Below are 24,949 nucleotides of genomic sequence, written 5' to 3' on the forward strand. Positions count from 1 at the left end.
AGTCAGAGTGTGATGATCCATAAACACACTTCAGGACTCTCTTGAGGAAAACGAACAAGTGGAAGATTAGGATCCAATGATGCTGCTCACCATGTAGCGGTGTAGCCTCAGGGCTACATGCTAGTGCTAGACCGCTCACGTGTTCAGAGCAGGACATTAGGAAACGTCAGTGCACCTTTAATGACATGATCTAATAAACAAACTAAGCCTTCGTGCATCTGTGAGGAGGCTTTTTGTCAAAGAAAAAACAAGGAAGGAACTCACTTTGATCTCTTCTTGTAGTTTGCTGAATCGAAGAGTGCCGTTCTGGATATTGGTGACAAACCTCTGCTTCTCCTCCTGTAGAGTGGAAGCCTAGGGAGGCAGATGGGGAAGATGGGTTACTGAGCTGGGATAGGGAGGGTGTGGGACATGGAGGATTTTAGGATAACTGAGATTAGAAGATAAGGGAACATATTCCTAATTTTAAGAAATATAACATTAACATATTCAAAGAGACTGAAAACAAAAGACTTGACAGCCACACTGAGTGATTGGGTGTAATAATATGAACACAAAATAAATCTTCTGATAATCAAGAATAATCTCATTCCAGCGCTTTGGAGGCCCTTACACAAGTTTTGCTCTAAAGCCAAGAAAAAGAAAGTGGACGTTCTCAGAGGTGAGAAGGTGGACAAGCTGAATGCAGCTGCAAACATCCTCCCACAAGACACACACAGGCCTCACACTCAGACTTCTTTGTGTCTACGGTGTGTTTCTAAATGAACACATGGAAACGAGATTATCAGGTTGTAGTTTTTTAATCAGATTGTTTATAAGTCAGCAGAGACACCATCAGTGTGCTGGTGTGTGACATCAGTGGTACCATGTTCAACAGCTGGTCTTTCTCCTTGGAGATGTGCTGTGCCACAGAAACAACAGCTCCCAGGTGATGCAGAGTGTTCTTCTCCTTCAGCTTCCACTCCTCTTTTTGTCTCTTCAGTGTGCTCACTCTCCTCTCAGCCTTCCTGATTCAAGCACAGACGTGAGTGAGTAGATTAGACACAAGAGTCAGAGAAGAAACGAATAATAAAGAAAGGAGGAGGAGGAGGAGGGTGGTGGATTGAGAACAGAGAATATAGAAGACAGACAAAGATTGAACCAGAAATTCTTGACACACTGTCATCTGTACATGAGGGTGAAAGCATCGCTGCGTAATTCAACACCGTCTGACAGGCTTCACACTTAGGAATGAGAAACTCCACATTAATGTCAGAGCAAGTCTGCTGGGAGCACGGCAGACTACAGAGCAGCTCCCAGAAACACCTCTTTAGGCTTCTGTACATAATGCAACGCTAAATAACAATATCCTAGTTTTCTAAATGTGAGATCAGCAGTGATAGAAATACACACACCTGAAGTACAGCCATGGAAACAAAAAGTTATCCTGGCTCATCCCTTTAGTTACGCTGCTACAGACCCCTGGAGAACAAGCTAGGTTATCCTGGCTCATCCCTTTAGTTACGCTGCTACAGACCCCTGGAGAAAGAGCTAGGTTATCCTGGCTCATCCCTTTAGTTACGCTGCTACAGACCCCTGGAGAAAGAGCTAGGTTATCCTGGCTCATCCCTTTAGTTACGCTGCTACAGACCCCTGGAGGACATTGTGACTATATCTCCTCTCTCTTCACTGTTGTTGCTGCCTTTAACTTTGCTCTCTCAGTTTATTGTCTATAGCAATAACATCTTATCCTGTCCTTCCAAGTGGTCTCCGTTGAGTCTTCTCAGATCCTAGTCATTCCAGACTAGAAGGAAACTCATTCTGGTTGTTTTCCACCGCTGCCCAACACACTGAGCTTCTCCAGGATGGAAGATTGTGCTTAAGTGAAGATTTAACTGGGTCCCTTTGACTGGAGGACGTTTTACTATTCTAAATCTGAATCTGATTATGATACAACTGGACTTATCACAAGTGAGTCGGCTCTGAATCTAGTGTGACTCGGAGTAATGTTGTGAATTTGCTCTTTATAAGGAAACTTTTTTAAATTAGGGTCGTTTTTGTAAACAATTTTTCTGACATTTTACAAGACCTTAAAGAGACAATGTGTAGTTTTTACCATTAATTTCTGGAAATATCCATCAAAATGTTGTTGAAGATGAATGAAATGATGCCCAGTTGTTGAAAAATATTGGCGGCTTTGTAACATAAAACCAGAAAAATCAGGTTGAAAATACATGGAAGCGGGTCTAAGTCTCTGGGCGACACCATTTTAGATGCCATGTTTCCTTCTACGGGAACCCATGAGGACAAAAGGCATTTACAGATTTGTAACAAACAGTTACAAAACTTTTGTCATTCTTAAATGTTGTTGTTTTACACATTTACCTCTTCACTTGTTGTCAGTGATGAAAGGGGTTCTGATGTGCTTGTTATTTTGCTGAAGTTTGCACTCCCCAAAGCTTTTTGAACCTAATGGGCATCCGTTGGTAAGCTCTTACTCCAACACAAAAATACAGCTTGCTTGCAACAATAGGGCTTGTGATCACACGCATAGCATTCTGGGAAGTACGCTGACACGTTGGAAGCTTGACGAGTGTAAACAAATCATGAAACAAACTGTACTGTCGCAGAGAAGAATCAGATTTGGGTGAAAGAAAATGTTAAACATTATAAAATCGCAAAAAGGATGCGGAATATACAGGGATGCGTTATATAAAGATGTTGGATGTGGACAAAATCAGCGTTATAAATGGTTTTGACCCACATGAACGACCCAAGACCGGAGCACCGATGACATATTGCTGCCGCCACAGTTCTGCATAACAGATGTTTTTGGCTATCTTGTTTGTGGTGTGAGCGGATGTAAACGTCCAGATGAGAGGTAAATGTTTTATTTGTTTTTTCTATTAAAACAATCAAAATTGTCACCCAAAAAAGAGGTGTAGCAGGAGGAGTTGTGTTGTGTGTCAGTGCACCCGCATTAGCTTACCGGTATGTGTGTGTAGCCTCGCGCGCGCGCGCGCGTGTGTGTGTGTGTGTGTGTGTGTGTGTGTGTGTGTGTGTGTGTGTGTGTGTGTGTTTCATGTGCATGCCGCGGTAGGATAGAAACGATGTATAAAAAATGTACACCATCTGTAACTTACCAGAATGAAAATAACAAGAAGGTGATGTTTGGTTGCCTTACAGCAGAGATCCAAGTGAGCTAACAAGACTTTGTTATGCTAGATACTTGGTCTCCGTGGTTTTGCCTCCAAGCAGGAAAACTGTGAAAGGTTAGCTTGTTTTCCACCTTTATTCTCCTGGCGATCACGTGTGTCACCCCACAACACAGCAAAGATTTACTAGAGCTGTGTAATATAACCGATCAAACGAATAAAAGATTAATTTAAGCCGCAAGAATGAGACTGAGCGCTCTGTTTACAGTAGTAACAAGCAACAGGTAAGTACACACAAGCCTCCAACGGGGCGGCCACGTCAGTGATGACGTCACGATCACAAGCCCTATTTAGGTATCTACTGCCCCCATCGCAAGGAAAAATACACACTGTCACTTTAAAAATAAGATCTTAATAATTAGGGTTTTATTTTGCAGGGATTGTGCTGAATATTGATTTGACTAGAACAGCGCCTCTCTCCATAATGGGCCGCATGGTGGCCCAGTTATTAGCACTGTTGCCTCACAGCACGAAGGTTGCAGGTTCGAAACTCGACTGCGGGCTTTCTGCGTGGAGTAGCGTGTTCTCCCCATGCATGCGTGGGTTTCCTCCGGGTACTCCGGTTTCCCTCACATATCACAACATGCCCTATAGGTTATAAATTGTAAGTCGCTTTGGATAAAAGCATCTGCCAAATGAATAAACATAATCAGCAGCAGATATGTAGACCTACAACCAGAGTTGTGCATGAATACCTTCAAACAAGCACTAATGAAGAACATTTATATTTTCTGAACTTTGAATTTAATGCAGGTTTTTTATTTTCTTGATTACTGTGAACTGAATGTGACTCACAATGGCAACAGTGAACTCTGTTATTATGTCTGCTTTTACCTGACCTCTGTTAGTTAGTGCAGAAAAACACGTAATATTTCTCATGAAGGCAGATGGGTGGGAGAACACTGTGTCCCATAAGGCATTAACACAGCTGAGGACTCCTATTTTGGTGAAGTGAAACGTTTCCTTTTCACCAGACTGGCATCATGTTTAGTTTTGCTTTTATGTTTAAACATCTTTAGTTGCATAGATAAACAAAAAAATGTGGCTATATTGCAATCATCATATAACTAAGAGAATGCAGATGCTACATGATAAATAAGCAAATCGAAGAACAATGACTTTGAATATCTGAGCTGTTTCCTTTAGAGAACATGCAGCCTTTAATATGAACCGTGATAAAGAATGAGGTCCTTCTCCTGCTACGGCTCCAAGTTCTGGTGTGAGGAGACTTTGGTGCGGACCCAGAGCCGGACTACAGCACACCTCCTACCTGTTGGCTTGTCTGCAGAGCTCCAGCTCAGCCTTCACTGCTCTGGCATCAGCAGCGATGTTGGCCTTGTCCGCAGCCAGACTCCTGTTCTCGTCCTCTAGCCTGGAGACCCTCAGGAGGACCTGCTCCATTTCACCCGTGCTTTTGCTTTCCTGCTGCTCCAGTTGTCTGAAAGCCATGAGCCCAGTTTACAACACAACAGATAAAATATTTACAGATACTCTAATACAGATATGTATTACAGCTTTGGTAGCTTTGGTTCTGGTTTGTCTGAATAAGCAGCTTATTTTGATGATTTTGGCCTTTCTGTTCAACCCGCTGGCTTTGATTATGCTCATCCTCAATTAATAATTCATCCTGTTGCTTGTCTTTACAGGATTTGAAAATGCAGCATGCTGTTCTCATCTTGTCTTTTTTAGTTGCAAAGTAATCAGTGAAGTATTAATGAAATATGAATTAGCAAATGTAGCTGTCGCAGTTAGATGTGGTTATTCATTCTCATTTGTTTGATTTAACAGGAGAATTGTGCAGATTCCGAGAGAACAGAATCGCAAATAATGTGCGATGTGGAGAAAATGTTTCACCGCTTCCATGTTATTCCAGAGGATCGAGATTTTTTAAGGTTTTTGTGGTGGAAGGATGGAAGTACAAATACTGAGCCAAAGAAATATCGCATGCGAGTGCATGTTTTTGGAGCAGCGCCATCGCCTGGATGTGCTAACTTTGGCATGAAACATCTCGACAGAAAAAAATGAAAAGGACTACCCACTGGCAGCCGGTTTCATCCACAACAACTTGTATGTGGATGATGGGCTACTCGGCATTGAAACAGACAAGAATGCCAAGCAGCTAGTCTGTGAAGCACACAAACTCTGTGCTAAAGGGAAGTTGCACTTGCACAAATTTGTGTGCCACAGCAAAGAGGTCATGAGTGTTATTCCAGAAACTGAACAAGCTAGCAACACTACGGATGTAAACATGAACTACTCTGAAATTCCAATGCAAAGTGTGCTGGGAGAAAAATGGAATGTGGAAGCCGATGTGTTCGCATTCATTGGAGCCCTCAAAGAAAGGCCCGCCACACGCAGAGGAATTCTAGCAACAAGTGTGTATGACCCGTTAGGATTTCTTTCACCCTACATTTTGATAGGAAAACAAGTATTCCAGGAAATGTGCAAAAGTGGAGTTGGATGGGATGAACCTGTGCCTCCTGCACTGGAAACCAAGTGGAAAGATTGGCTCAGTGACTTGGAAAATTTTTGAAAGGCTGAAATACCTAGATGCGTGATTCCTGAGAACCTAGGCACAGTCAAAAAGGTTGAGCTGCATAATTTTTCTGATGCTAGCAGCAGTGGCTATTGGCAATGTTCATACATTAGGTTTGTTACAGATGAACAAGTGCATTGTGCTCTAGTTATGGGTAAAGCCAGAGTGGCACCTATAAAAATAGTCACAATCCCGCGCCTCGAGCTCACTGCAGCTGCAGTTTCTGCTTTTGTTAGTAACTTCCTTAGAGCAGAACTTGAGCGGAAAATCGACGAGGAGTTTTTCTGGACAGATTCTCAAGTGACTCTTGGGTACATAAAAAACGATGCTCGTGGCTTACATGTGTTTGTCGCAGATCGAGTTAAAAAAATAAGAGACACTACAGACCGTAACCAATGGTTTTACATTGAAACTGATCAAAATCCAGCTGACCACTCATCTAGAGGCCTCAAGGTGGCAGAGCTAATAAACTCAAAGTGGCTCACTGGACCGAAATTCCTTTGGGAAAGAGAAATTATCACGAACCAACAATCTCCAGAACTTCTTGTTGGTGACCCAGAGGTAAAAGTTCTTAACACAGATGCTCTTGAGCAAGACTCGAGAAGTTCTTGAATTACTCTGATTGGATCACAGCACTTAATGTGGTAGCAAGGATTAAAAGACTTGCAAAAGAGACAAATCAGGACCCATCAATGTGAAAGAAAGACAAATGGCTGCTTCTGTACTCTTCCAGATAGCACAGAAGGAAGCTTTTGAAGAGGAACTCAGATGGTTTAGCCAAAAGACAGCTAAACTACCAAAAACCCATAAGATACACCAACTCGATCCCATCCTTGTGTCACGATCTGCCCCTGCCCTCCTGACTGTCTCTCTCCCGCCCTGATTAGTCCGTATTGTTCTCACCTGTCCCTCGTTAACCTGCCCATGTTTTCCTAATTAGCCCTGTGTATTTATACCACCTGTTTTGCTCCTGTCCTTTGTCGGATCATTGTATGTGCATGTCTCGTTTTGTCCTGTTGCTCCAGTTGTTATTTAACCCATTTTTACTTTATCCGTGCCTGCTCTTCTGCCTCCTGAACCCCCCACCACACTTGGTCCACCACCTCCACCTTCACAACATGACACCTTGTAGACAACTTGCTTAGAGTAGGAGGGCGGTTGAGAAAGTCCTCAGCATCATTTGAACTGAAACATCCAGTAATCAGTCCTAAAGAAGCTTGTTCTTGACCACTACTACAAGAAAATACAACACCAAGGCAGAGGCCAAACTGAACAAACTTAGGGCAAATGGTTATTGGATCATAGGTGCTAATAAGGTAGTGGCCAAGTTCATTAAAGGATGTGTCATTTGTAGAAAGGTGCGTGGACCAACTGAAGAGCAGCACATGGCTGATTTACCATGTGACAGAGTAGATCCTTCACCACCTTTCACCTACACTGGACTGGATGTTTTTGGCCCCTCCTATATGAAACAGGGTCAAAAAGAGTGTAAGAGATATGGCCTAATGTTTACTTGTTAAAGTTCAAGAGCCGGACACATTGAGATGTTGGAGGATCTCTCCACTGACGCATTTATAAATGCTTTAAAATGCTTCATAGCTATCAGGGGCACAGAGAGACAAATTCGTTCGACAAAGGATGAGTTCAAAAAGTGTCTGTTGGGAGTTAGACAATGAGAGGATTTCTACTCATTGTTCTAAAAACCAATGTGATTTTCTGATGAATGTTCCCGAAGTTAGTAACAGGGGGGGCGTTTGGGAGCGCCAGATTCAGATAGTTAGGAATGTCATGAGCTCTGTCCTAGCACAAGCCACAGGAAGATTAGATGACACCTCCTTGAGAGCTTTTTTCTAAGAGGCCATGTCAATTTTGAACCATCGTCCACTCACTACAAACACAATGAATGAGTGTTGAGTGCTGAGCCTTTGACGCCTAACCATTTGCTCACTATGAAAGAGTCAGTACCACTTCCACCTCCTGGTAGATTTGTCAGCGAAGATTTATATGCCAGGAAGAGGTGGCTGAGATTTAACAGAACAGTTCTGGAGCAGGTGGCGCAAAGAATACTTGACTACCATTAGTTTGAGGCAAAAATGGCATAACCCCCCCAAAAAAAGTTCAAGTTGGAGATGTAGTGATATTAAAAAAGACAATATTCCAAGAAATGAACAGAAATTGGAGAAGGTAGTTGAAGCCAGTGACGATGATGATGATGGTTTAGTGCGAAAGGTTAAGATCGAAGTAGGTCAGAGAGATTTAGGAAACAAAGGTGAACGTTTGAGACAACTATCCTTTCTGGAGAGACCTGTTCAAAAACTAGTGGTTTTGGTTAAAAATTAGTCCTAAACTACAGTGAAGTAGTACAAGATTTGATACAACATTAATATGTGATATTTGAGTTCATCACGTTACTGTTCTTTTTGTGTGTGTTGTTTTCACAACAAAAGTTTATGGTTGATTGTTGTTTTATTGAAAATTACAAGATTTAAAGTCCTTTCATGCATAGTTAATTTCAATCATTGTAATTTTGGTGGCAGTGTAGCTGTCGCAGTTAGATGCGGTTATTCATTCTCATTTGTTTGATTTAACTGTGGAAATATTTCATTTAATTTCTTTGTTGATTTGACGCCACCTGCTGGCTGGACTGAAGTGTGACACTTCAAGGTGCGCACGAGGGGAGCGAATGTTTAATGGACACGCAGCACGGAGAAGCGACCAGAACAAGCTCGCATTGGACAAAGAAAAGTGGACATGGACTGAAATTGCTTGTGAATATTAAGTGGAGGAGCGCACACGGTGTGTTTGTATATTTTATCTGTATATGCATTAATATCTGAGTTATCATTTTATATTACTAAAATGAATATTTGTGTTTATTGTTGTTCATTTCACAGTAGTTTTTCACGGTGTTTGCTGGTAACAAGAAGATAAAAGAACCTGTTGGAGCATGGCGTTTTCTTCCACAAAAAACAAAACATCCTTTATGAGCGGTAACAGCAAACAGACAGGAAGTGAAAATGATTCCAGCTCATTTTAAATGATAATGATAAATGACCCGCACTAGTATCGCACCTTTCAAAGTCAGAGGACTCAAAAGCACTTCAGACTACAGTGTATCATTCATTCACTTATACACACACACACACACACACACACACACACACACACACACACACACACACACACACACACATTCACCTCCTGTGGTAATGGTGAGCTGCACAATACACCACTCACTGACTGCTCTCTCCTTTTTCCTGCTCTCATGTTAATCAGAATCATTCTGGCACACAACTGTTTTAATCCTGATAAAATTTTCATTTAAAAGCAGAAATATTTAATCCAACCAGAGCCCGAGGAGACACCTTCTGAGTTTCTCTGTTATGCTGCAGTGCTCATCCCAGGTGATGACATCCTTCAGGTGGGCTTGCAGGACCTGAACCTCCTTTGCGCGCTTTTGCAACTCCTTCCTGCTCTCTTCCAGGTCCTCCTGCAAACTCTGCTTCTCTGCCTCTAACAGCATCAGCTGCTTGGACACTTTTATTGCTGCAGAAGAAGAGGAGATGAGAAAGTAAACATTTGTGATTAAAAGGTGAGCAGAGAACAGAACAAGTATTACACTTCAGGCTTTTTCTGAACTTCGGATGGCTTTACTGTAATATTTTCATTGTAGGGAAAATATACTAGATGTCTCTTGCAGAACCTTCTGATTGGTGTCTGCTGTGACTGGCCTTGGCCTTAACACGCTGAGCCTCCAGCTGATCCATCAGAACTTGGTTCTCCTGCAAAACCAGAAGGGCTTGCTGCTGAAGCTGTTGACTAGAGATAAAGAATAAGCAAATACACAATTTTATTCCTTTAAACACAAAGATCAAGTACTGATAACTTGCAGTAAATGAATCAGTTTTTATCTTTTTAATCTCCAAGTGTTATTCTCATCGATACTTTGCATCTGAGCTGGTCCCCAAATCCCGCTCTTAGCACTTTAAACAACACTGATAATTACTGATCTGTTGTTCATCCCATCCACCTCTTTGTTCTCATGATTGTTGGTTCACGAAGTTGATGTGGCTGCACAACACACCTGCTTTCCTCTGAAGTGGTTGTGTCATCAAACCCGAGCCAATAACTTCCTGTTCAGTATTCAGTGATCGGCTGACTCTAGAAGACGTTAGGTTATGCATATAACCACTGTTCCCTGAAGGAGAGGAATGAGGTACAATGAAGGTACTATGGGACTTATCGAAACACCCCATGAGCAGCTATCAAACCTGGTAGAGCCCTGCACGGGCCTAAAATCTGAGCCCGTGTCCGGCCCGGCCCGAGGGGGTGGAGCCCCAGCCCAACCCGGCCCGAAAAGGTTTTCAGGATTCTCTGGCCCGGCCCGAGCCCGACTTTTTTTTAACCAACTGAATGAAAACAATGTGCGTCAATCCTGACCAATGTGTTAAAAGACGTGCAGGATCCGAGCGTCGCAGAAGCGCATGCGGGAAGCTTCCTCCCACTTAAGCGAGTGTTTTCCAAACCCTGTCTCTCAGAGAGACTTGTCACTTAGAAAATGTTCCCTGATTATGAAACTTTGGCTGAATAGCGCTTGTTCCTGTCTCCAATGTGCGACACATCCAGGAGCCGTCTGAGGAGAATCCCAGAATCTCACATCCTCTTCAGCTCATGAGCGCATATGATTACGCACAAGCGTGACCCAACACGGTCTCACAGTAAGACTGGGTTAGAACTGTTCAGGTTTACGCAGACAATCTTCACATAGAATTGACTTACAGATATAAAATTAATTCAGTAAAATATAAAGCATTTTGTTTAAACATCCATTCATTATTTTACAAGCACAGAGAGCCGCAGATGGATGGAAGAGCCGCTGGTTGCCGATCCCTGCTCTAGTTCAAGATATCATTAAAATTCCAAAAGTGCTGAAAAGATTAAAAATGGGGCTTTCCGTGCATATACAATACATTACGGTAGCCACCGGGATTCCCTGTCTTGAGCGCAACGAATCACAACACAGATTCAGAGACGTGCGAGTTTGTCATCCAAAATGCTTCGTTTTATAACTTTTGAATGGTTGATCAGATTCAAATAATTCCAACGGTTCCTAAAAGTACATAAAAGCAACCTTCCAACGATCTATAGCATGAAGCAATCAGAGTTAGAGAAAATATCGCTACGAGGGGAAATCCTGCTGTACAGCCTGATTGAAACGGAGCGCAGCGCCGCGGTGAAAGCGGATAACCTATAAAATGACATGTTGAGGACGCAAACTCAATACATCTCTTTTATTGTGAGGTAATAATTTCTCCGAGTTTTGCGGTTGCGGGCGGGAGTGGACGTGCACGCTGCTGGTGTGGGCGGGAGTGTAACACACGTTGCGGTTGCAGGCTGTAATGGTCAGAAATTCAGCGGGAGCGGGCAGGAGCGGGATGAAGAAAACAGTCCCGCGCAGGACTCTACTGCTGCGTTTAAGTGTTTTAATTTTTTTTTATGATTTCGATTAAAAATAAAGGCGCCCGGCCCGTGTCCGAGGTAATTACACAGTCGTTGGCCCGAAGCCCGGCCCTCGGACCGTCGGGCCGGGCCGACCCGAGGGCCTAGGGCTTCAGTGCAGGGCTCTAAAACCTGGCCTGAGATTACAACCTAAGATGGTAAGTCAAATCCAGCAGAGAGAACCGCAGGGGCCACCGAAGGGGCCAAAACATCCAAGTGGTAAAACCTCACAAAGGCCCACACCTTTGAGCAAATGTCACCAATTGAAACACCTTTAAACAGCGCCAAAGAAGCAGCCACACCTCTAGTAGAGTGTGCCCTGACCCCTAGGGGCAGCTGGGAGCCAGTGACGCTGTAACACAGGGAAATGGCCTCCACAATCCAATGAGAAAGTCTTTGCTTTGACAAAGCTTTATCCATGGAGGGTTTGGCAAAACACACAAACATTTGGTCTGTTTTTCTGATACTCTTGAGTGCGATCTATATACGCCTGCAGAGCACAAACCAGGCACAGACAATGCTGCCTCCTCTGCAAAAGGAGGACTACTGAAGCCCGAAAGCTCTATGGTCATGGAACCGTAGTTGAGCGGGATGACCTTAGGCAAATATGCAGCATTTGGATGCAGAGTGACCCTAGCTCCATCTGATGACATTTTCAGACAGGAAGGGTGAACTGAAAGAGCAAGAAGGTCTCCCACCCTTTTAGCCGACACAAGGGCTAAGAGCAGAGCTGTCTTATAAGACAGAAACTTCATACTGATCGAGTGGAGCATGCTCTTGAGCTCTGAATAGTATTCACCACAGCCGGGGGAAGACCTTTAGCTAACAGGTTGAACCTTTCAGTAGGCAGGCCTGCAGCTTCCACAGATGGGAGCGAGGGTGCAGCACTTCCCCTTGTGGCTGTGACAGAAGGTCCTGTCTGATGGGGATCTTCCATGGGGGGCTATCATCATACTGATGATCTCCGGGTACCAAGACTTTGTGAGCCACTGAAGAGCCACCAAAATCAGAGACCTGCTCAACCTGCGCACTCTCTCCAGTACTGCTGTCCACCGGCAGAAAAGCGTAGAGGAGAACGTTGGGCCAAGGGTGCAACAGAGCATCCGATCCCATTGGAGCAGTCTGATCTGTCAGGGAAAAGAACAGGGGACAGTGTGTGTTTACGCTTGACGCAAACAGATCCACTACTGCCCTGCCGAACCTCAGCCAGATCTGGGACACCACCTTGGGGTGGAGCCTCCATTCCTTTGACAGAGGTCCGCCCCTGGAGAGCAAATCTGCCCCGTGGTTGAGGTACCTGGGGACACAAGCTGCTCTGAGAGACAGGAGATTCAGATTGCACCAGGGCAGCAATGTGTGGGTCAGATTCAGTAGAGGAAGAGAGCGTGTTCCTCCCTGCCTGTTTATATATGATACACAGTTGTGTTGTCTGTGCACACTAGCACATGTTGTCCTCTCAGGTGACGACTGAAGTGTTTCAGGGCCAGAAACACAATTAACAGTTCCAGAAAGTTTATATGGAACCCTGACTGGGTCGAGGACCATACCCCCCTCACCGCTAAACCACCACACAGAGCCCCCCAGCCTCTGAGGGAAGCGTCTGTGGTCACTATGTGTTCTGACACCCTCCCGATAGGGGAACCCTGGCACAACGGCCCTGGTTCTCTACATGGGAGGAGAGCTTCCATGCAGGCTCTGGTTACTGTCAACCTCCGGCGGAGATGACGTGAAGGATGGTGATGATGAGAGTGGATCCAATGCTGGAAATGTTGCATTTTTAACAGTCCGAGAGGCACCACAGCTATGGAGGAAGCCATCATCACCAACAGTTGTAGAGCTGTGCGGAGTGTAGAGCGGGAGGAAAATAAATCAAATAATCGATGCATTGAGATGCGGACATAAACGATTCTGCATCGTAGAAGAATACGCCATAATCGATTATAGTGGAATGTAGTTTTGTTTTTTTAACGGCGGCACCAGCGCAGCATCCAAATCTGTCAAAGTGAGCGTCCTCCACATTTACCAAGTGGTTCTGCCAAAATGTACTGCAGGGCTGAGCGCTAGAGTTGTAACCTGAGGCCGAACCAGAACCGAATCAGCCCGACCGGTTCTGTTGGATTTTGGCCGTGAATTATGTTAATTGAGCGGGTTGTCACGCGGCGTGCTCCGCTCGCTCGATCAGCGACTGAGAGAGAGAGACACTGTCTGCTCACACAAGAGAGAGGATCGGAGGACGCTCCTCCAAACCGATGCTCCAAACACGCATTATTATTTTCATAATTTAATTATTATTTCTCCTGGAAGCGCTCAGTCAGACCGAGTGTTGTGATGCTGGGAGATCCGGTCTTGGGGAGGGGGCGGGGTTAGTGACGCGGCTGCAGCGTGATCATCCGTCTCGTTCATTTAGGGACACGGAGAAGTTAAAAGGAGAGAGAAATAGAAGATAGAAGTTCTTGTTCCACTTTATTCTTTTGTTCCATGATGATAAACTGATGTTAAATTCAGTTTAAAGACAAACTGGGAGGAAGCTTTGTTTCATTTTAAGTTACAGGAGATCTTGTCTCCTATCTGCTCCTCCAGAGACAGCATGGACATGAGGGTCACATGGTGAGGGTCACACAGGACAGGTTAGTGGAAAGGTTTGTAGTTAGCTGGTTAGTGAAGGAGATCCATCAGCTGGGTAATTTAATCCTAATCCAGCCCACAGCCTTCAGCTGGTGTTATTATCAGAAAGAATTAAAACACACATCTTAAATATTATTGGAAGTGTAGAATTTGTTTTATGTTTTTTTTATTTTCTGCATCAAACAGAACTTGATTCATTCTCCAACATTTCAGAAATGAACCACTGGGTTCAAATAAAATAACAAACTAAGTCAAATATTTCATTTGGTGTTATTTCTGACACCCTTCAACTGTGGCATAAATATCTGACTCTAAAGCTGCTCAGAGACATTAAACACTCATATATGAACCCATTATGTATTTTATTATAACATAATGTGTCCTGTAGGTTTTCAGTACTTTTTTAGATTTTGTGAGTTTTTGCAAAGCGTGTTTTTCTCAGCCTGAGGCGTGGTGTTGAACGAGAAAACAGATTGTTTTACTTTGTTAAATCTTCTTAAACGTTTAAAATGTTTTGAATATTTGTTTAGAATGGAGAGTTTTTGAGGGACGGCAGGTTGTGTCAATTAAGTTTTTGATTAAAAAAAAAGCAATTCTCTGACATCTTCTATTTATCGGTGAAAACAAATCAATATGAAATAATCGTGATGCATCGGGATATCGAATCGAATTAAATCGTTGACCCAATAATCGTAATCGAATCGGGAGACAAGTGAAGATTCGCACCTCTAGCGGAGTGTCAGTCTGGCTCCCAGCTGAAAGCGCGTTAAGCAACTGCGTAGCGCGGCTATTCGCTGGTCCGAGAGACGCGCTCTGCTTGACCGAGAACTAATTTCCAGCCCAAGGAAGGAGAAACTCTGAATCGGAACTAGAGAACTCTTTCTGTAGTTTACGGAAGATTCCAGGGCTTGAACGTGGGAAAGTACCCGTGCAGTGGGAGCTCCTGCCTGTGTTCGGGAATTCGCTACTAGAGCCCAGTCGTCTAGGTAACCGAGGATCCAGATGCCCTCCTCCCTGAGAGGGGCTAGTGTGGCTTCCACACATTTCGAAAAGGTGCGGGGCGCTAGAGCTAACCCAAAAGGCAGAACCGTGTACTCGTAGGCCTTCCCTTCGAAAGCAAAGCGCAGGAAGCGCCTGTGGTCGGGATGGATTCCCACATGGAAATAAGCATCTGTGAGATCGATCGTAGTAAACCAATCTCCGGGACTGACTGTATCCAGTAGCTGTTTTGAGTGTTAGCATTTTGAACCTGTACGTGCACAGATACTTGTTTAACACACGCAGATCCAAAATAGGGCAAAGCCCGCCCCCCTTTTTCGGGACAACAAAGTAGCGGCTGTACCAACCTTTGTTTGTGTCCTCGACAGGGACCGCTCGAATAGCTCCTTTCAACAGTAGAGTCTGAACTTCCTCCCGTAACACGACCGCAGCATCGGTATTTACACATGTCTGCACAGCAGAGGCAAATACGGGTGGTTTGACCAGGAACTGCAGTCGGTAACCCATGGCAACCATGCGCTCGACCCAGGGGGACACTGAGCATGCTCACCAGAGGTGAAGTTTCGCCACGAGGCAACCGCTCAGCGCCCTGGTGGGGGAGCTGCTGCCCTCAGGCGGAACAGGAGGCTTTCCGAACATCATGTCTGCCACCGGAGGAAAGCTGCGGTTCTCCAGCAGAGTGGGAGAACACAGGTTTTCCCGCTCCCACAGAGGCCGATTGCAGACAGAATTTGATGTGAAAATTGAGCTGTCATTCACCAGCGGAGCGGGTTGATGCTGCTTTATGGGGCCAATATGAGAAGCATGGTAGAGACACATTGCATCCACACATTGTCGAGTGCAAACAGCAGTCTTTATTACATTTGTGTGCATGTTTTTGTGAACAGTACACCTCTCGCCCCCTGGGGGCGGTAAACAAAGTCTCTTTGGACTGTGGGGTTGAACCGTATGTGGCATGGTGGAGAAACGAGGGCCCGGGCAGGATTCGATCCCCAGACTCCCAGCTGAGAGTCACACGCGCTTACCAGTCAGCCAAAGGGACATCCCCTTGGCCAAGTAGCCAGGGCGCATGATCAATCGGGATACTGTGACAGGACGCTCACACTGCCACACGTAGCTGAACCAGTCCATTTCAACCACAGAAAACTGGGGTTTTGTAGTCCAACAGGGTCCAAAACCCGAACAAGGTCAGTCTCCGGATCAGGAAGACGGAGGTTTCCTCTTGCGGCTCACAGAGCATTTCTGTGAGTCCCCAGGGGGTCCTTTACTCCAGGCGGAGTGGCGAGGAGGGAAAGACGGGGTCCAAGCTGGGACCGAGCCCTTCGCTGTTGCTGGAGAGGGTGTTTTCTGAGGTGGAGGAGGAGAGGTCAGGTTCTTCCTGTCAGACCCAGGTGCCATGCACCACCCTTCCCGTCTGGGGATGATGGGAGTGTAGCGCTTCCGTCTGTTTCCGCTGGGCCTCGAATTTTGTCTGAATAGCATCGAGGGACTGTCCAAACAGACCACTGGGTGAAACAGGCTCGTCCAGGTAGTTAGCCCTGTCCCTGTCGGGGACATTAGAAAGGGTCAGCCACAAGTGTCTCTGAGCCACTACAGTTGAGGCCATACCTCTTGCGAACAGCAGGGCGACGCCTCGGGCAGCTCGCAGGATGTAGTCCGATGTGACCTGTATCTCATTGATGAGGGGGGGGTCAGTGGGCTTTCGGGTGGGACCCTTGCTCCAAGGTCCGCCAGGCAAAATGCTTGGTTGGTCTGGAGAATGGTGAAAGAGCTGTGGACGCGGGCAGTGGAAGCCTGCACACTGTAAATCTTCTCCAATTGAGCAGCTGAGAAGCGGCATGGCTTGGAGGGTAGATTAGTTTGTCCATTAACTCCGTTATTGCAGGTCGGGGCCAGGTAAGCTGCGAGAGAGGGCTCCATCGGAGGGAGGTTAACCAATCCCGCCATTTCTGCGCCGTCGAGGTTCAAAAATTGACCGTAACCCGGGACCGTGGTGCAGGTGGATGGCGGCTAGGCCCAGGATGCCTTGAGCTCAGCCACAAAATCCAGGTACAGTGGCAGAAAGTTCTTTACTTCCGCTGGTTCAGAGGGGAGGTAAAATCCAGAAAAGCGGGACCTCTTTTGTGCAGGTGGAGGAGTGGGCCAGTCCACTTCTAGCCTCCCCGCTGCACGCCAGCAGAGCGGGAGAAAAGAAGTGTCATCTCGCAGCTCAGAGGCTGAAGGAGCGTCCGGAGCAGAACACTCCACCGCCAAGAGGACCTCCTCATCCTCGAGTAAGTCCTGACCCTCAGGGCATCCAAAATGTCTCCTTCATCCTCTGCCAGAGGAGGAAACTGAGAAGCCTCTAGGTCTGGTCCAGTTAAATTGTTCGCCATCTCCATCTGATCTGCCCAGCTAGTAGCGGGGACATCGATCACTAGGCTATCCATGTCGGAGCCGGGCGAAGCCGGGGTTGAATGGGAAAGCATGGGGTCCTGCTGCGAAACTGCAGCGTCTCCTAGGAGACATTGTAGGAGCTTCACGCACCATTCGAGCATGGGACGACGGAGTTGGCAACAGAACTCGCACGCCTCCGGGTCCACAAGCGCTCTCCTGGCATGGAGAATTCCCAGACAAACAGGGCACGCTTTGCGTAGGTCCTTCCCGTGAAGAAAGAATCCACAGCCCTGAGGTCAGGGGAGCGAAGTGGCTTTCCGTGAAGCGACGTCCAACACGGTGCTCATTGCAAGACACCCAGCGGAGCAAAGCAGAGAAGCTGAAGAGCCAAAAAAGATAGCGCTCGGTGGGCAGGAAGGTTAGCCAGAAGGCAGTAGAGTCCAGTCAGAGAGCGGTCAAGCTATCTTTCAATAGCACAGCTAGTTGTCAGCTGTGTAGTCAGCGAGGTAGAGCGTAAGAACTGAGGAATGGCAGTGACACAGTCGCTTATAAGTGGAGGGGGCGGGGCCTCCACGCTGCATCACATGATGTCCCATAGTACCTTCGTTGTACCGAGTGAATCGACGGAAAGGGAACTTCGCAGGGTGGTCTAGAGGAGTAGTTTAAGAGCAGAGGGAGAAGCAGAGGCTCTGCAAACTCTGACTTCAGACCTGAGCCTATCTGGTGAAGACCAAAGACCCAGCGGCGAAGCAGACAGGAATGAAAAGGGCTTTTCATTTCACTGCATCATCAGGATGAGTGTTGGTAGCTGACAGCACTAATAGAGCACATAGACATGCACACACGCACACACACACACACACACACACACACACACACACACACACATGCACGCACTCACAGACAAGGCAAGGCAGCTTTATTTATACAACACATTTCATACACAGAAGCTATTCAATGTGCTTTCCATTAGCAAGAACATTCAAATCAACATGACAGAAAATACAATTTAAAAATTAAAAATAAACAGACAAAGTTAGACTTAAAATGTGAGCAAATACAGTGCAGAAGGTGCAGCATAAGGACATTCATTCCAATGCTGATGAAAACATGAAGGTTTTCAATTTTGATTTAAAAGTGTCTAGTGTTGGGGCACGTTTGAGGTCACGAGGAAGCTGATTCCATCTGTTAGCAGCATAGTAGCTAAAATCAGCTTCACCCTGTTTGGTTCTGACCCGAGGTTCTAACAGCTGACCGCTTCCTAAGGATCTCAGAGCCCTGCTAGGCGTGTGTACCTGATGGAGATCTGACATGTATTCTGGCCCCATGTCATTGAGTTATTTATAAACTAGTGAAGTACTTTGAAATTGATTCTGTAGTTTACTGGTAACCAGACTGGAGACAAGCAGTCAGGCACACATGCATGCGCGCACGCACGCACACACAGACAAGCATGCACATGCGTGTGCAGACATGCACGCAAGCGCACGCACAAAAAAACATATGCGTGCGCGCAGACGCACACACACACACAGACAATCACACATGCATGCGCGTGTCCAGACACACACCCACAAACACGCATGCACACACACGTGCACGCAAGCGCACGCGCGCACACACACACAGACAAGCATGAACAAAGACATGCATTTAGCACACACGCACACACACACGTGCATACACACACACTCACCAGTCTGTCTGGCTGACCACACCAATCTTGGAAATGTCATCATGAAGCCTCTCCTTTTCTTTGATCGCCTCATCTACATGAAGTCGTAGCTTCTTCACCTCCTCCTGTAGCAGGTGAACACACGTGGACATGTTTTGTTTATGGGACACAACCTGTGAGACAGTATGAACTCTGGACAGCAAACAAAACAAATAAATATATACTATCCTGACTCCAGCTACATCTGGGTCCGAGGTGAGATTACTGGTTTACTCTGAATGGAGGTTCTCTTTCATGCCAGCTAGGTAACCATGGTAACCAGTTCAGAGTTTAGGTTTAACCATCTGTAAAAACTCAACCTGTTTACTTATTCTGTCCTAATGAGACACCAGGTAGAAAACTGGACTGAAACAGCATTTTTATGTAATCATGGTGATGTCAGACGCTGCAACGTTTTAAATAAATGTGGGAATATCAAATAACATAAACCTATATCAATCAGGATTCTCAGTCAGAGCACCAGACTGAGATGTCGATCAAACTTTAATCACCAAATCTAACTTTATTACAGAGATTAATAGGGTGCATTTTAAATTCTTCGGTTCTTCATTCTCTCTTTTAAGAGTCGTGTCCTTGGAGGAGACATGTGGCAGGGAAAGCCGTCCTCTTAAAGATAATTAGATCTTTGATTATAGAATATTCTCCCTCTCCAAGCTGTTTGTTTCTCCATCTTCCTATGATCCCTACAGAGCATCCTTGTGGTCAGTGCCTGAACCTCTAAACTGTGTAGAAGTGAAAATAACAGAGAAGCAAATGAAACCTCACCTCTTTGGTTTGTAGAATAGCATCCTGCTCCTTAATTCTGTCTTCGTAAGCCAGCAGCAGAGGGCACATGTGCTTCATGTCGAGCTGCAAACGAGACAGAACTGAATTGTGCAAGTGTTCAAAAACACGGATGTTATAAACATCCTTCACTAGATCAATGATGGGAGCAAACAGCTTCATGTCACTGCTTCGGCTCAAGGGCTTCCATTCACACTATCAGTTGACATCAGTTTTAAAACTGAGTTGCTTAAATCACTCGTTTTCTAAACTGCTTTTTCATCATGAGGTTCACTGGTGTCCAACTCCAGCAGTAAAGATGAGGAGAGGCAGGGGACACCCTGGACAGGTCTCCAGTCCATCACAGAGACAACCAGTCACGAATAGTCTCTAGTTACCCTCAGTTGCATGTTTTTGGTCTGTGGGAAGAGACACACGCATGCATGACTCCATGCAGAAAGGTCTACTTTCTCTTTGGACTTGTCCCTTCAGGAGTCTCCACAGCCAATCGCATGTCTCCATTTAGTCCTGTCCTCTGTGTCCTCTACCCTCAAACAAACCAACTTCATGTCCTCTTTCACCACATCAATAAACCTCCTCTCAGACTCCTGCCTGGCGGCTCCAACCTCAGCATCTGTCTACCTCTGGAATCACTGTCTCTCCTCTGGACATGTCCAAACCATCTCCATCTGTCCTCTCTGACTTTATCTCCAGAACATCTAACATGAGCTGTCCCTCTGATGGACTCATGCCTGATCCTATCCATCCGCATCACTCCCAAACAGAACCTTCAGCTCTGTCTTGTCCTCAGGGACATCGTCTCTAGACCAGACAACATGGCTGGTCTCACTTCTGTCTTCTACACCTAAAACCCTTTTATCACACCTGACACATTACTCCACCGATTCCAACCTTCTTCACACTCTTCTTCTCCTCTTTTATACCCTCTCCATAGCTTTGAACCATAGACCCTGTGTCCTTAAAGTCCTCCATCATCTATGTGACATCACCGTTCCACTCGTGTGCCTCTCAGTTGCAAACAGAGATTCTGTCTGGCTGCGACTGTTCTTCATTCCTCTCTTTTCCAGTCCATATCTCCACCTCTCTAGCCTTTCCTCTACCTGCTCCTCGTCATCTGTAATAACGCGTGATCAGCTATAGTCAAAGTGCTGACAAGTGTGTTATTTAGACACTGACCAGCCATGGAGGGGGAGGGCCCGCCGTTGGTGGCCTGCTGATTTTTGAGCTCTAAATGAGAAAAATAAGGTTATGAAGCATTCATCATCACTGTTGCTTTATAAGCTAAAGGTTAAACATCTTCTGAAACTCACCAGAAACACAGTTCATGCTAGAATACAGACTCAGTCCTCATTGTAAATCTTTTCTTTATATTTTCCATCGTGTTGTATCTTTTTACAGCAAAATTCAGCTTTGAAACCCTTTTTAGTCTTTTTCTTCTTCCTTAATCTCTCTCCTCCACCTCAGCTCTCCCTAGTGAGGGCGAGCTGAGACACGCTGCTAAAGACGGCACGAACTACCAGCGAGGAGACCAAGAAAACACCTGACGTGAACTAAACAGCATGAGGTAGCCTTAATTAAAGCGCAGCTTGGCTTTTGTCTACGATGTAAAATATACAGTAAGGACAGAGGGGACGGTTACAGGGAGCTTGTTTACATCAGTGTAGCGACAAGAACGCCCTCGTTCGTGACCCAAAGGTCACACGTCCCCAGCTAGGTCGAGCCGGGTCAAGCTGTAACTTCTGTCCCAGATTATCCATCACAGGAGACGTAAAGTCTGCTAAAACCATCTTTAATCTGACTGCCTTTTATCTGTCTGCTGTTCCTCCACAAGATGAAGGACACTTCAAGATTTAAAATGATCATTTTTAATAAACTCTTTTTACTGTTTATTACAACGTTCATAATAATCATCATAAATAATCATCATAGCTCATTATAAATGTATTTAATTACTGAAATATCTTATTATTCTTTGGTTAATAATAATTATTATTTATGATAATCAGTAATGTTTGATCAGTAACCAGAAGGCCATGTACACGTGTACACACCATGCAGGGGACTGAACCAGGGTAAAGATAACTTGCTCTCACATGTCTTTGCTCCATAACCAAAGCTTTCTATCTCTGAGAGGGCTTGTCCTGAGGTTTTAATAAAACCAAAAACTCCTCAGTTCAAACCAGTTCTTGAACCAAGCAGATACTCTCCGTGGTGACGAGAGTCCATGAGGATAAGGGTCGACCGCCCAAAAGCCTCCACCTAAGCTGTTCTGTCACGCCGATAGAATTGCTCCGAATAAACGCCACCTGCAACCAGCTGACGCAAACTCCTTCAGAGTTAAGTTAAGACGCAAACTCAACACCTGTGTGCCCACGGCAACTCTTGGACCAGAGAGTCGGTTTCACTCGGGTCTTCTCTACCGGCCTGAGTACCCAGAGGCTGACAACACCCTCCAGACCTCCGGATCCACACAGAGGGTCGTCTGATCGGTGAGGTAGGACACAGATGGCGTCTGTATGCTGTTATCTTTTAGAAACAACTTAGTTAGCTGCAGAACAACTTTTCCACCCAGAACGCGTTTCTCTCTCTGAAAGAAATCTTCTGAGATTCTTCCATCCACACAGCCAAACATACGCATTCCACCTTAGTTTCCACCCAGACACAGGTTGCTTTTAATACCAAGTTTTAATATCAAAGCTGTTATGAATTGTCATTTTTAAATTGTCATTTTTAAATTGTTAGTAATAAATTCTTAACTTTTTAAACCTGACTCTTCTTTGAAATGAAACACAGAATGGTGTATATTTGATTATTGAACAAGCAAAGATTCCATTAATTTTTCTGATTCAATAAATAACGTTTGCTATAAATATAAACCTCTTAAATATTAATCTTTGGATTAAATATAGACCAAGCCGGTTGGTGTATGAACTTCTATCGATTATATAAATATCCTGGATACATGATATAAGCTTCATATGCTAATTGGTTATCTTTCTCAGGATCTAACAAAGCTGATAGCAAACAGCATGAAATCCTAGTATGTAGATTAACAACGCTACATCAGGAACTCAAACAGGAGGGACAAACCAAAACCTTTACTTTTCTGAGCAGGGGTGTTGATCGAAGCTGCTCTTCTCAAAGGCTGGATTACAAAGGGATGCGCTGAACTACTACACGAAAGGTGATTAACACTTGGGCGAGACAAGAATTACTGACAGTTTGATGGAGTGAGACGGGTGCTGCCTCTTTCCCTCAGCTGAAGAGTGACTCCGGTTAAGTTGCTGTACCTCCTGTTCGGACAATGGCCTAAAGCGAGCTTGGTAGCGGCTCAGCTCCACACTCAGACGGTGAACCAACAACTTCAGGGCATCGTTTTTGTCCACCAGCTCCTGGGCGTGTTGCCTTAAACTCTGGAGCTCTGCCAGACTGCCTGCAATCACAGCACAGCAGGCTCAAAAGAAGTTTCCAGAAACAAAATAATGCTAAAGCATTTTCTTGCTGGAGAGACGCTGTCCTCCTGTGAGACCAGATCTGCCCGAGCAGCGTCTACCTGCAGAAGGCTTTGGGTCAGGAGAGGCTCTGTTCTCAATAGCCTCCTGCTCCAGGCGCTGTGGTCTCTTTTCCTGCAGTGTTTGTTTGTCCACCATCCCTGTGTTCTTCTCCCTATGCACCTGGCTGTATAATTGGTTGAGATCTGATGCCGTGTACCTGGGAAGGTCAGCGACTGGGACAGGCGGGAAGGCTGAAACGAGAGCATGAATTAAAGAGATCAGATAAATGTGGCAACACCATGATGAGTTAGTGGTTTAACACACGGAGTTGCGTAAAAGTACGTATAGGCATGCACGGGAGTCAGTTGTAAACCAGCATCATCAGTTAGAGCTGCTTTGGTCAAAACTTGATCAGCAAAATAATCCCACACAAGATCTCACGTGCTCAGTGAACATGTAGAGGGATTGGCGCCGTACAATCTCATCTTCCAACGGGGGCAATAACTGGTGTCAGTAGGTCAGATATTTGCATACTCACACCCACATGGCTCCTGGCTCCTCCAGTTTTCAGGGCTCTGTCCGACAGATGTGTTCATCCCTTCTGTAGAAACTGTCAGACCCACTGAAACCAGAGCAACGATGCAAGTGAAGAGCTTGATTCTGCTCCTTGTGCTACATAGACTGCTTTATTTTACATAGCATGAATGTGCTGCCAGGTTCTCCACCAGATCAGTGTGAGCAGAAATAAAACATTTCATCATCAGAGCAGGTGACAGCAGCTATAACGGGGTTTTCTACTTAGCTCCAATGACCAAAGTTTACCTAACAACCCAAATTAAACTGGATGGGAGCTGTGACGTCTGTCTTCACTCATTTTATAAATTAGAGAACAAAATCTGTTCTTCAGCTTCCCCTGAATCTGGACAAGGACAAGTCTGAAGGCAGAAATCAAGAAGTTCTCCAAGCAAATAAAAGTTTTTGTGTTTTTTTTAAACAAAATCACAAACAGTCCAACAATTTCATGGGCAGGGTTTTTCTCCAGAATACATCATAAAGCTTAGTTTGACCTTCTGTGTCATTTAAACTAAAGTGTACACACACACACACACACACACACACACACACACAGAGATCACTAAGCTCAGTACCTGAGGATGGCTCTGGTCTACCAGACATCTGAGGGGCCGGAGGCGTACTGGACTGGAGGAGAAAGCAGAGCCAGTCAGACCACAGGTGGTTGTGGAAAACAGATCCAGACCTCCGACTGCGTGTGACGAGCAGCTAGTGTGTGAGCTGCAGGTTTGCTAGTTAGGGTTGATGAGGTGGACATGAGGAAGGGACTTGTTTAGTAATGGCACAACAAAGTCACATCTAGACAGCTTCCAGCTTCTCTTCATGTCCACGAGGAAACTACTATGTGTACCAGCACTCAGCGTGTCCTCGAGCAGCCCGAGTCCACACAGGACCGGGGACGCCAACTGAATCTGTTCGTGAACCAACCTTCCTGACCCCTTTCAAACACACAGTGAATAACCCTGAACTCTGGACAGCTTTACTGTATTAATTACATGTTATTCGTCACATCCTTTTGTTTGTTAGGGTTAATCAAAGACCGAGTCTGTAAAGGCTCAGAATTATAAATCTCTTATGTGTCTCTGGAAGGCAGCAGCAAAACTGTGTGACAGCCTGGAAATCTCATTCACAAAGG

At 45.3% G+C, this 24,949-nt stretch overlaps 1 protein-coding gene across 4 annotated transcripts in view; it reads right to left on the reverse strand.

Moving 5' to 3' along the window:
• Positions 1-24,949, reverse strand: part of cep89 (centrosomal protein 89) — a 110,510-nt gene that overhangs the window by 73,645 nt on the left and 11,916 nt on the right. For 3 of the 4 annotated variants that reach the window (XM_015953932.3, XM_070554727.1, XM_054732567.2), the window contains exons 5-16: positions 24,390-24,441; positions 23,780-23,863; positions 23,301-23,492; positions 23,038-23,180; positions 20,924-20,974; positions 19,730-19,813; positions 18,926-19,029; positions 9,434-9,549; positions 9,096-9,276; positions 4,465-4,632; positions 866-1,007; positions 265-354 (exon numbers count right to left, since the gene is read on the reverse strand). In XM_015953932.3, coding sequence (XP_015809418.3) covers positions 265-354; positions 866-1,007; positions 4,465-4,632; positions 9,096-9,276; positions 9,434-9,549; positions 18,926-19,029; positions 19,730-19,813; positions 20,924-20,974; positions 23,038-23,180; positions 23,301-23,492; positions 23,780-23,863; positions 24,390-24,441 — 1,407 coding nt within the window. The remainder of the gene's footprint in view (positions 1-264; positions 355-865; positions 1,008-4,464; positions 4,633-9,095; positions 9,277-9,433; positions 9,550-18,925; positions 19,030-19,729; positions 19,814-20,923; positions 20,975-23,037; positions 23,181-23,300; positions 23,493-23,779; positions 23,864-24,389; positions 24,442-24,949) is intronic. The other variant, XM_015953933.3, reaches the window with a different exon arrangement.

The sequence above is a fragment of the Nothobranchius furzeri genome, chromosome 9 (genome assembly GCF_043380555.1).
Source record: "Nothobranchius furzeri strain GRZ-AD chromosome 9, NfurGRZ-RIMD1, whole genome shotgun sequence".
Lineage (NCBI taxonomy): Eukaryota > Metazoa > Chordata > Actinopteri > Cyprinodontiformes > Nothobranchiidae > Nothobranchius > Nothobranchius furzeri.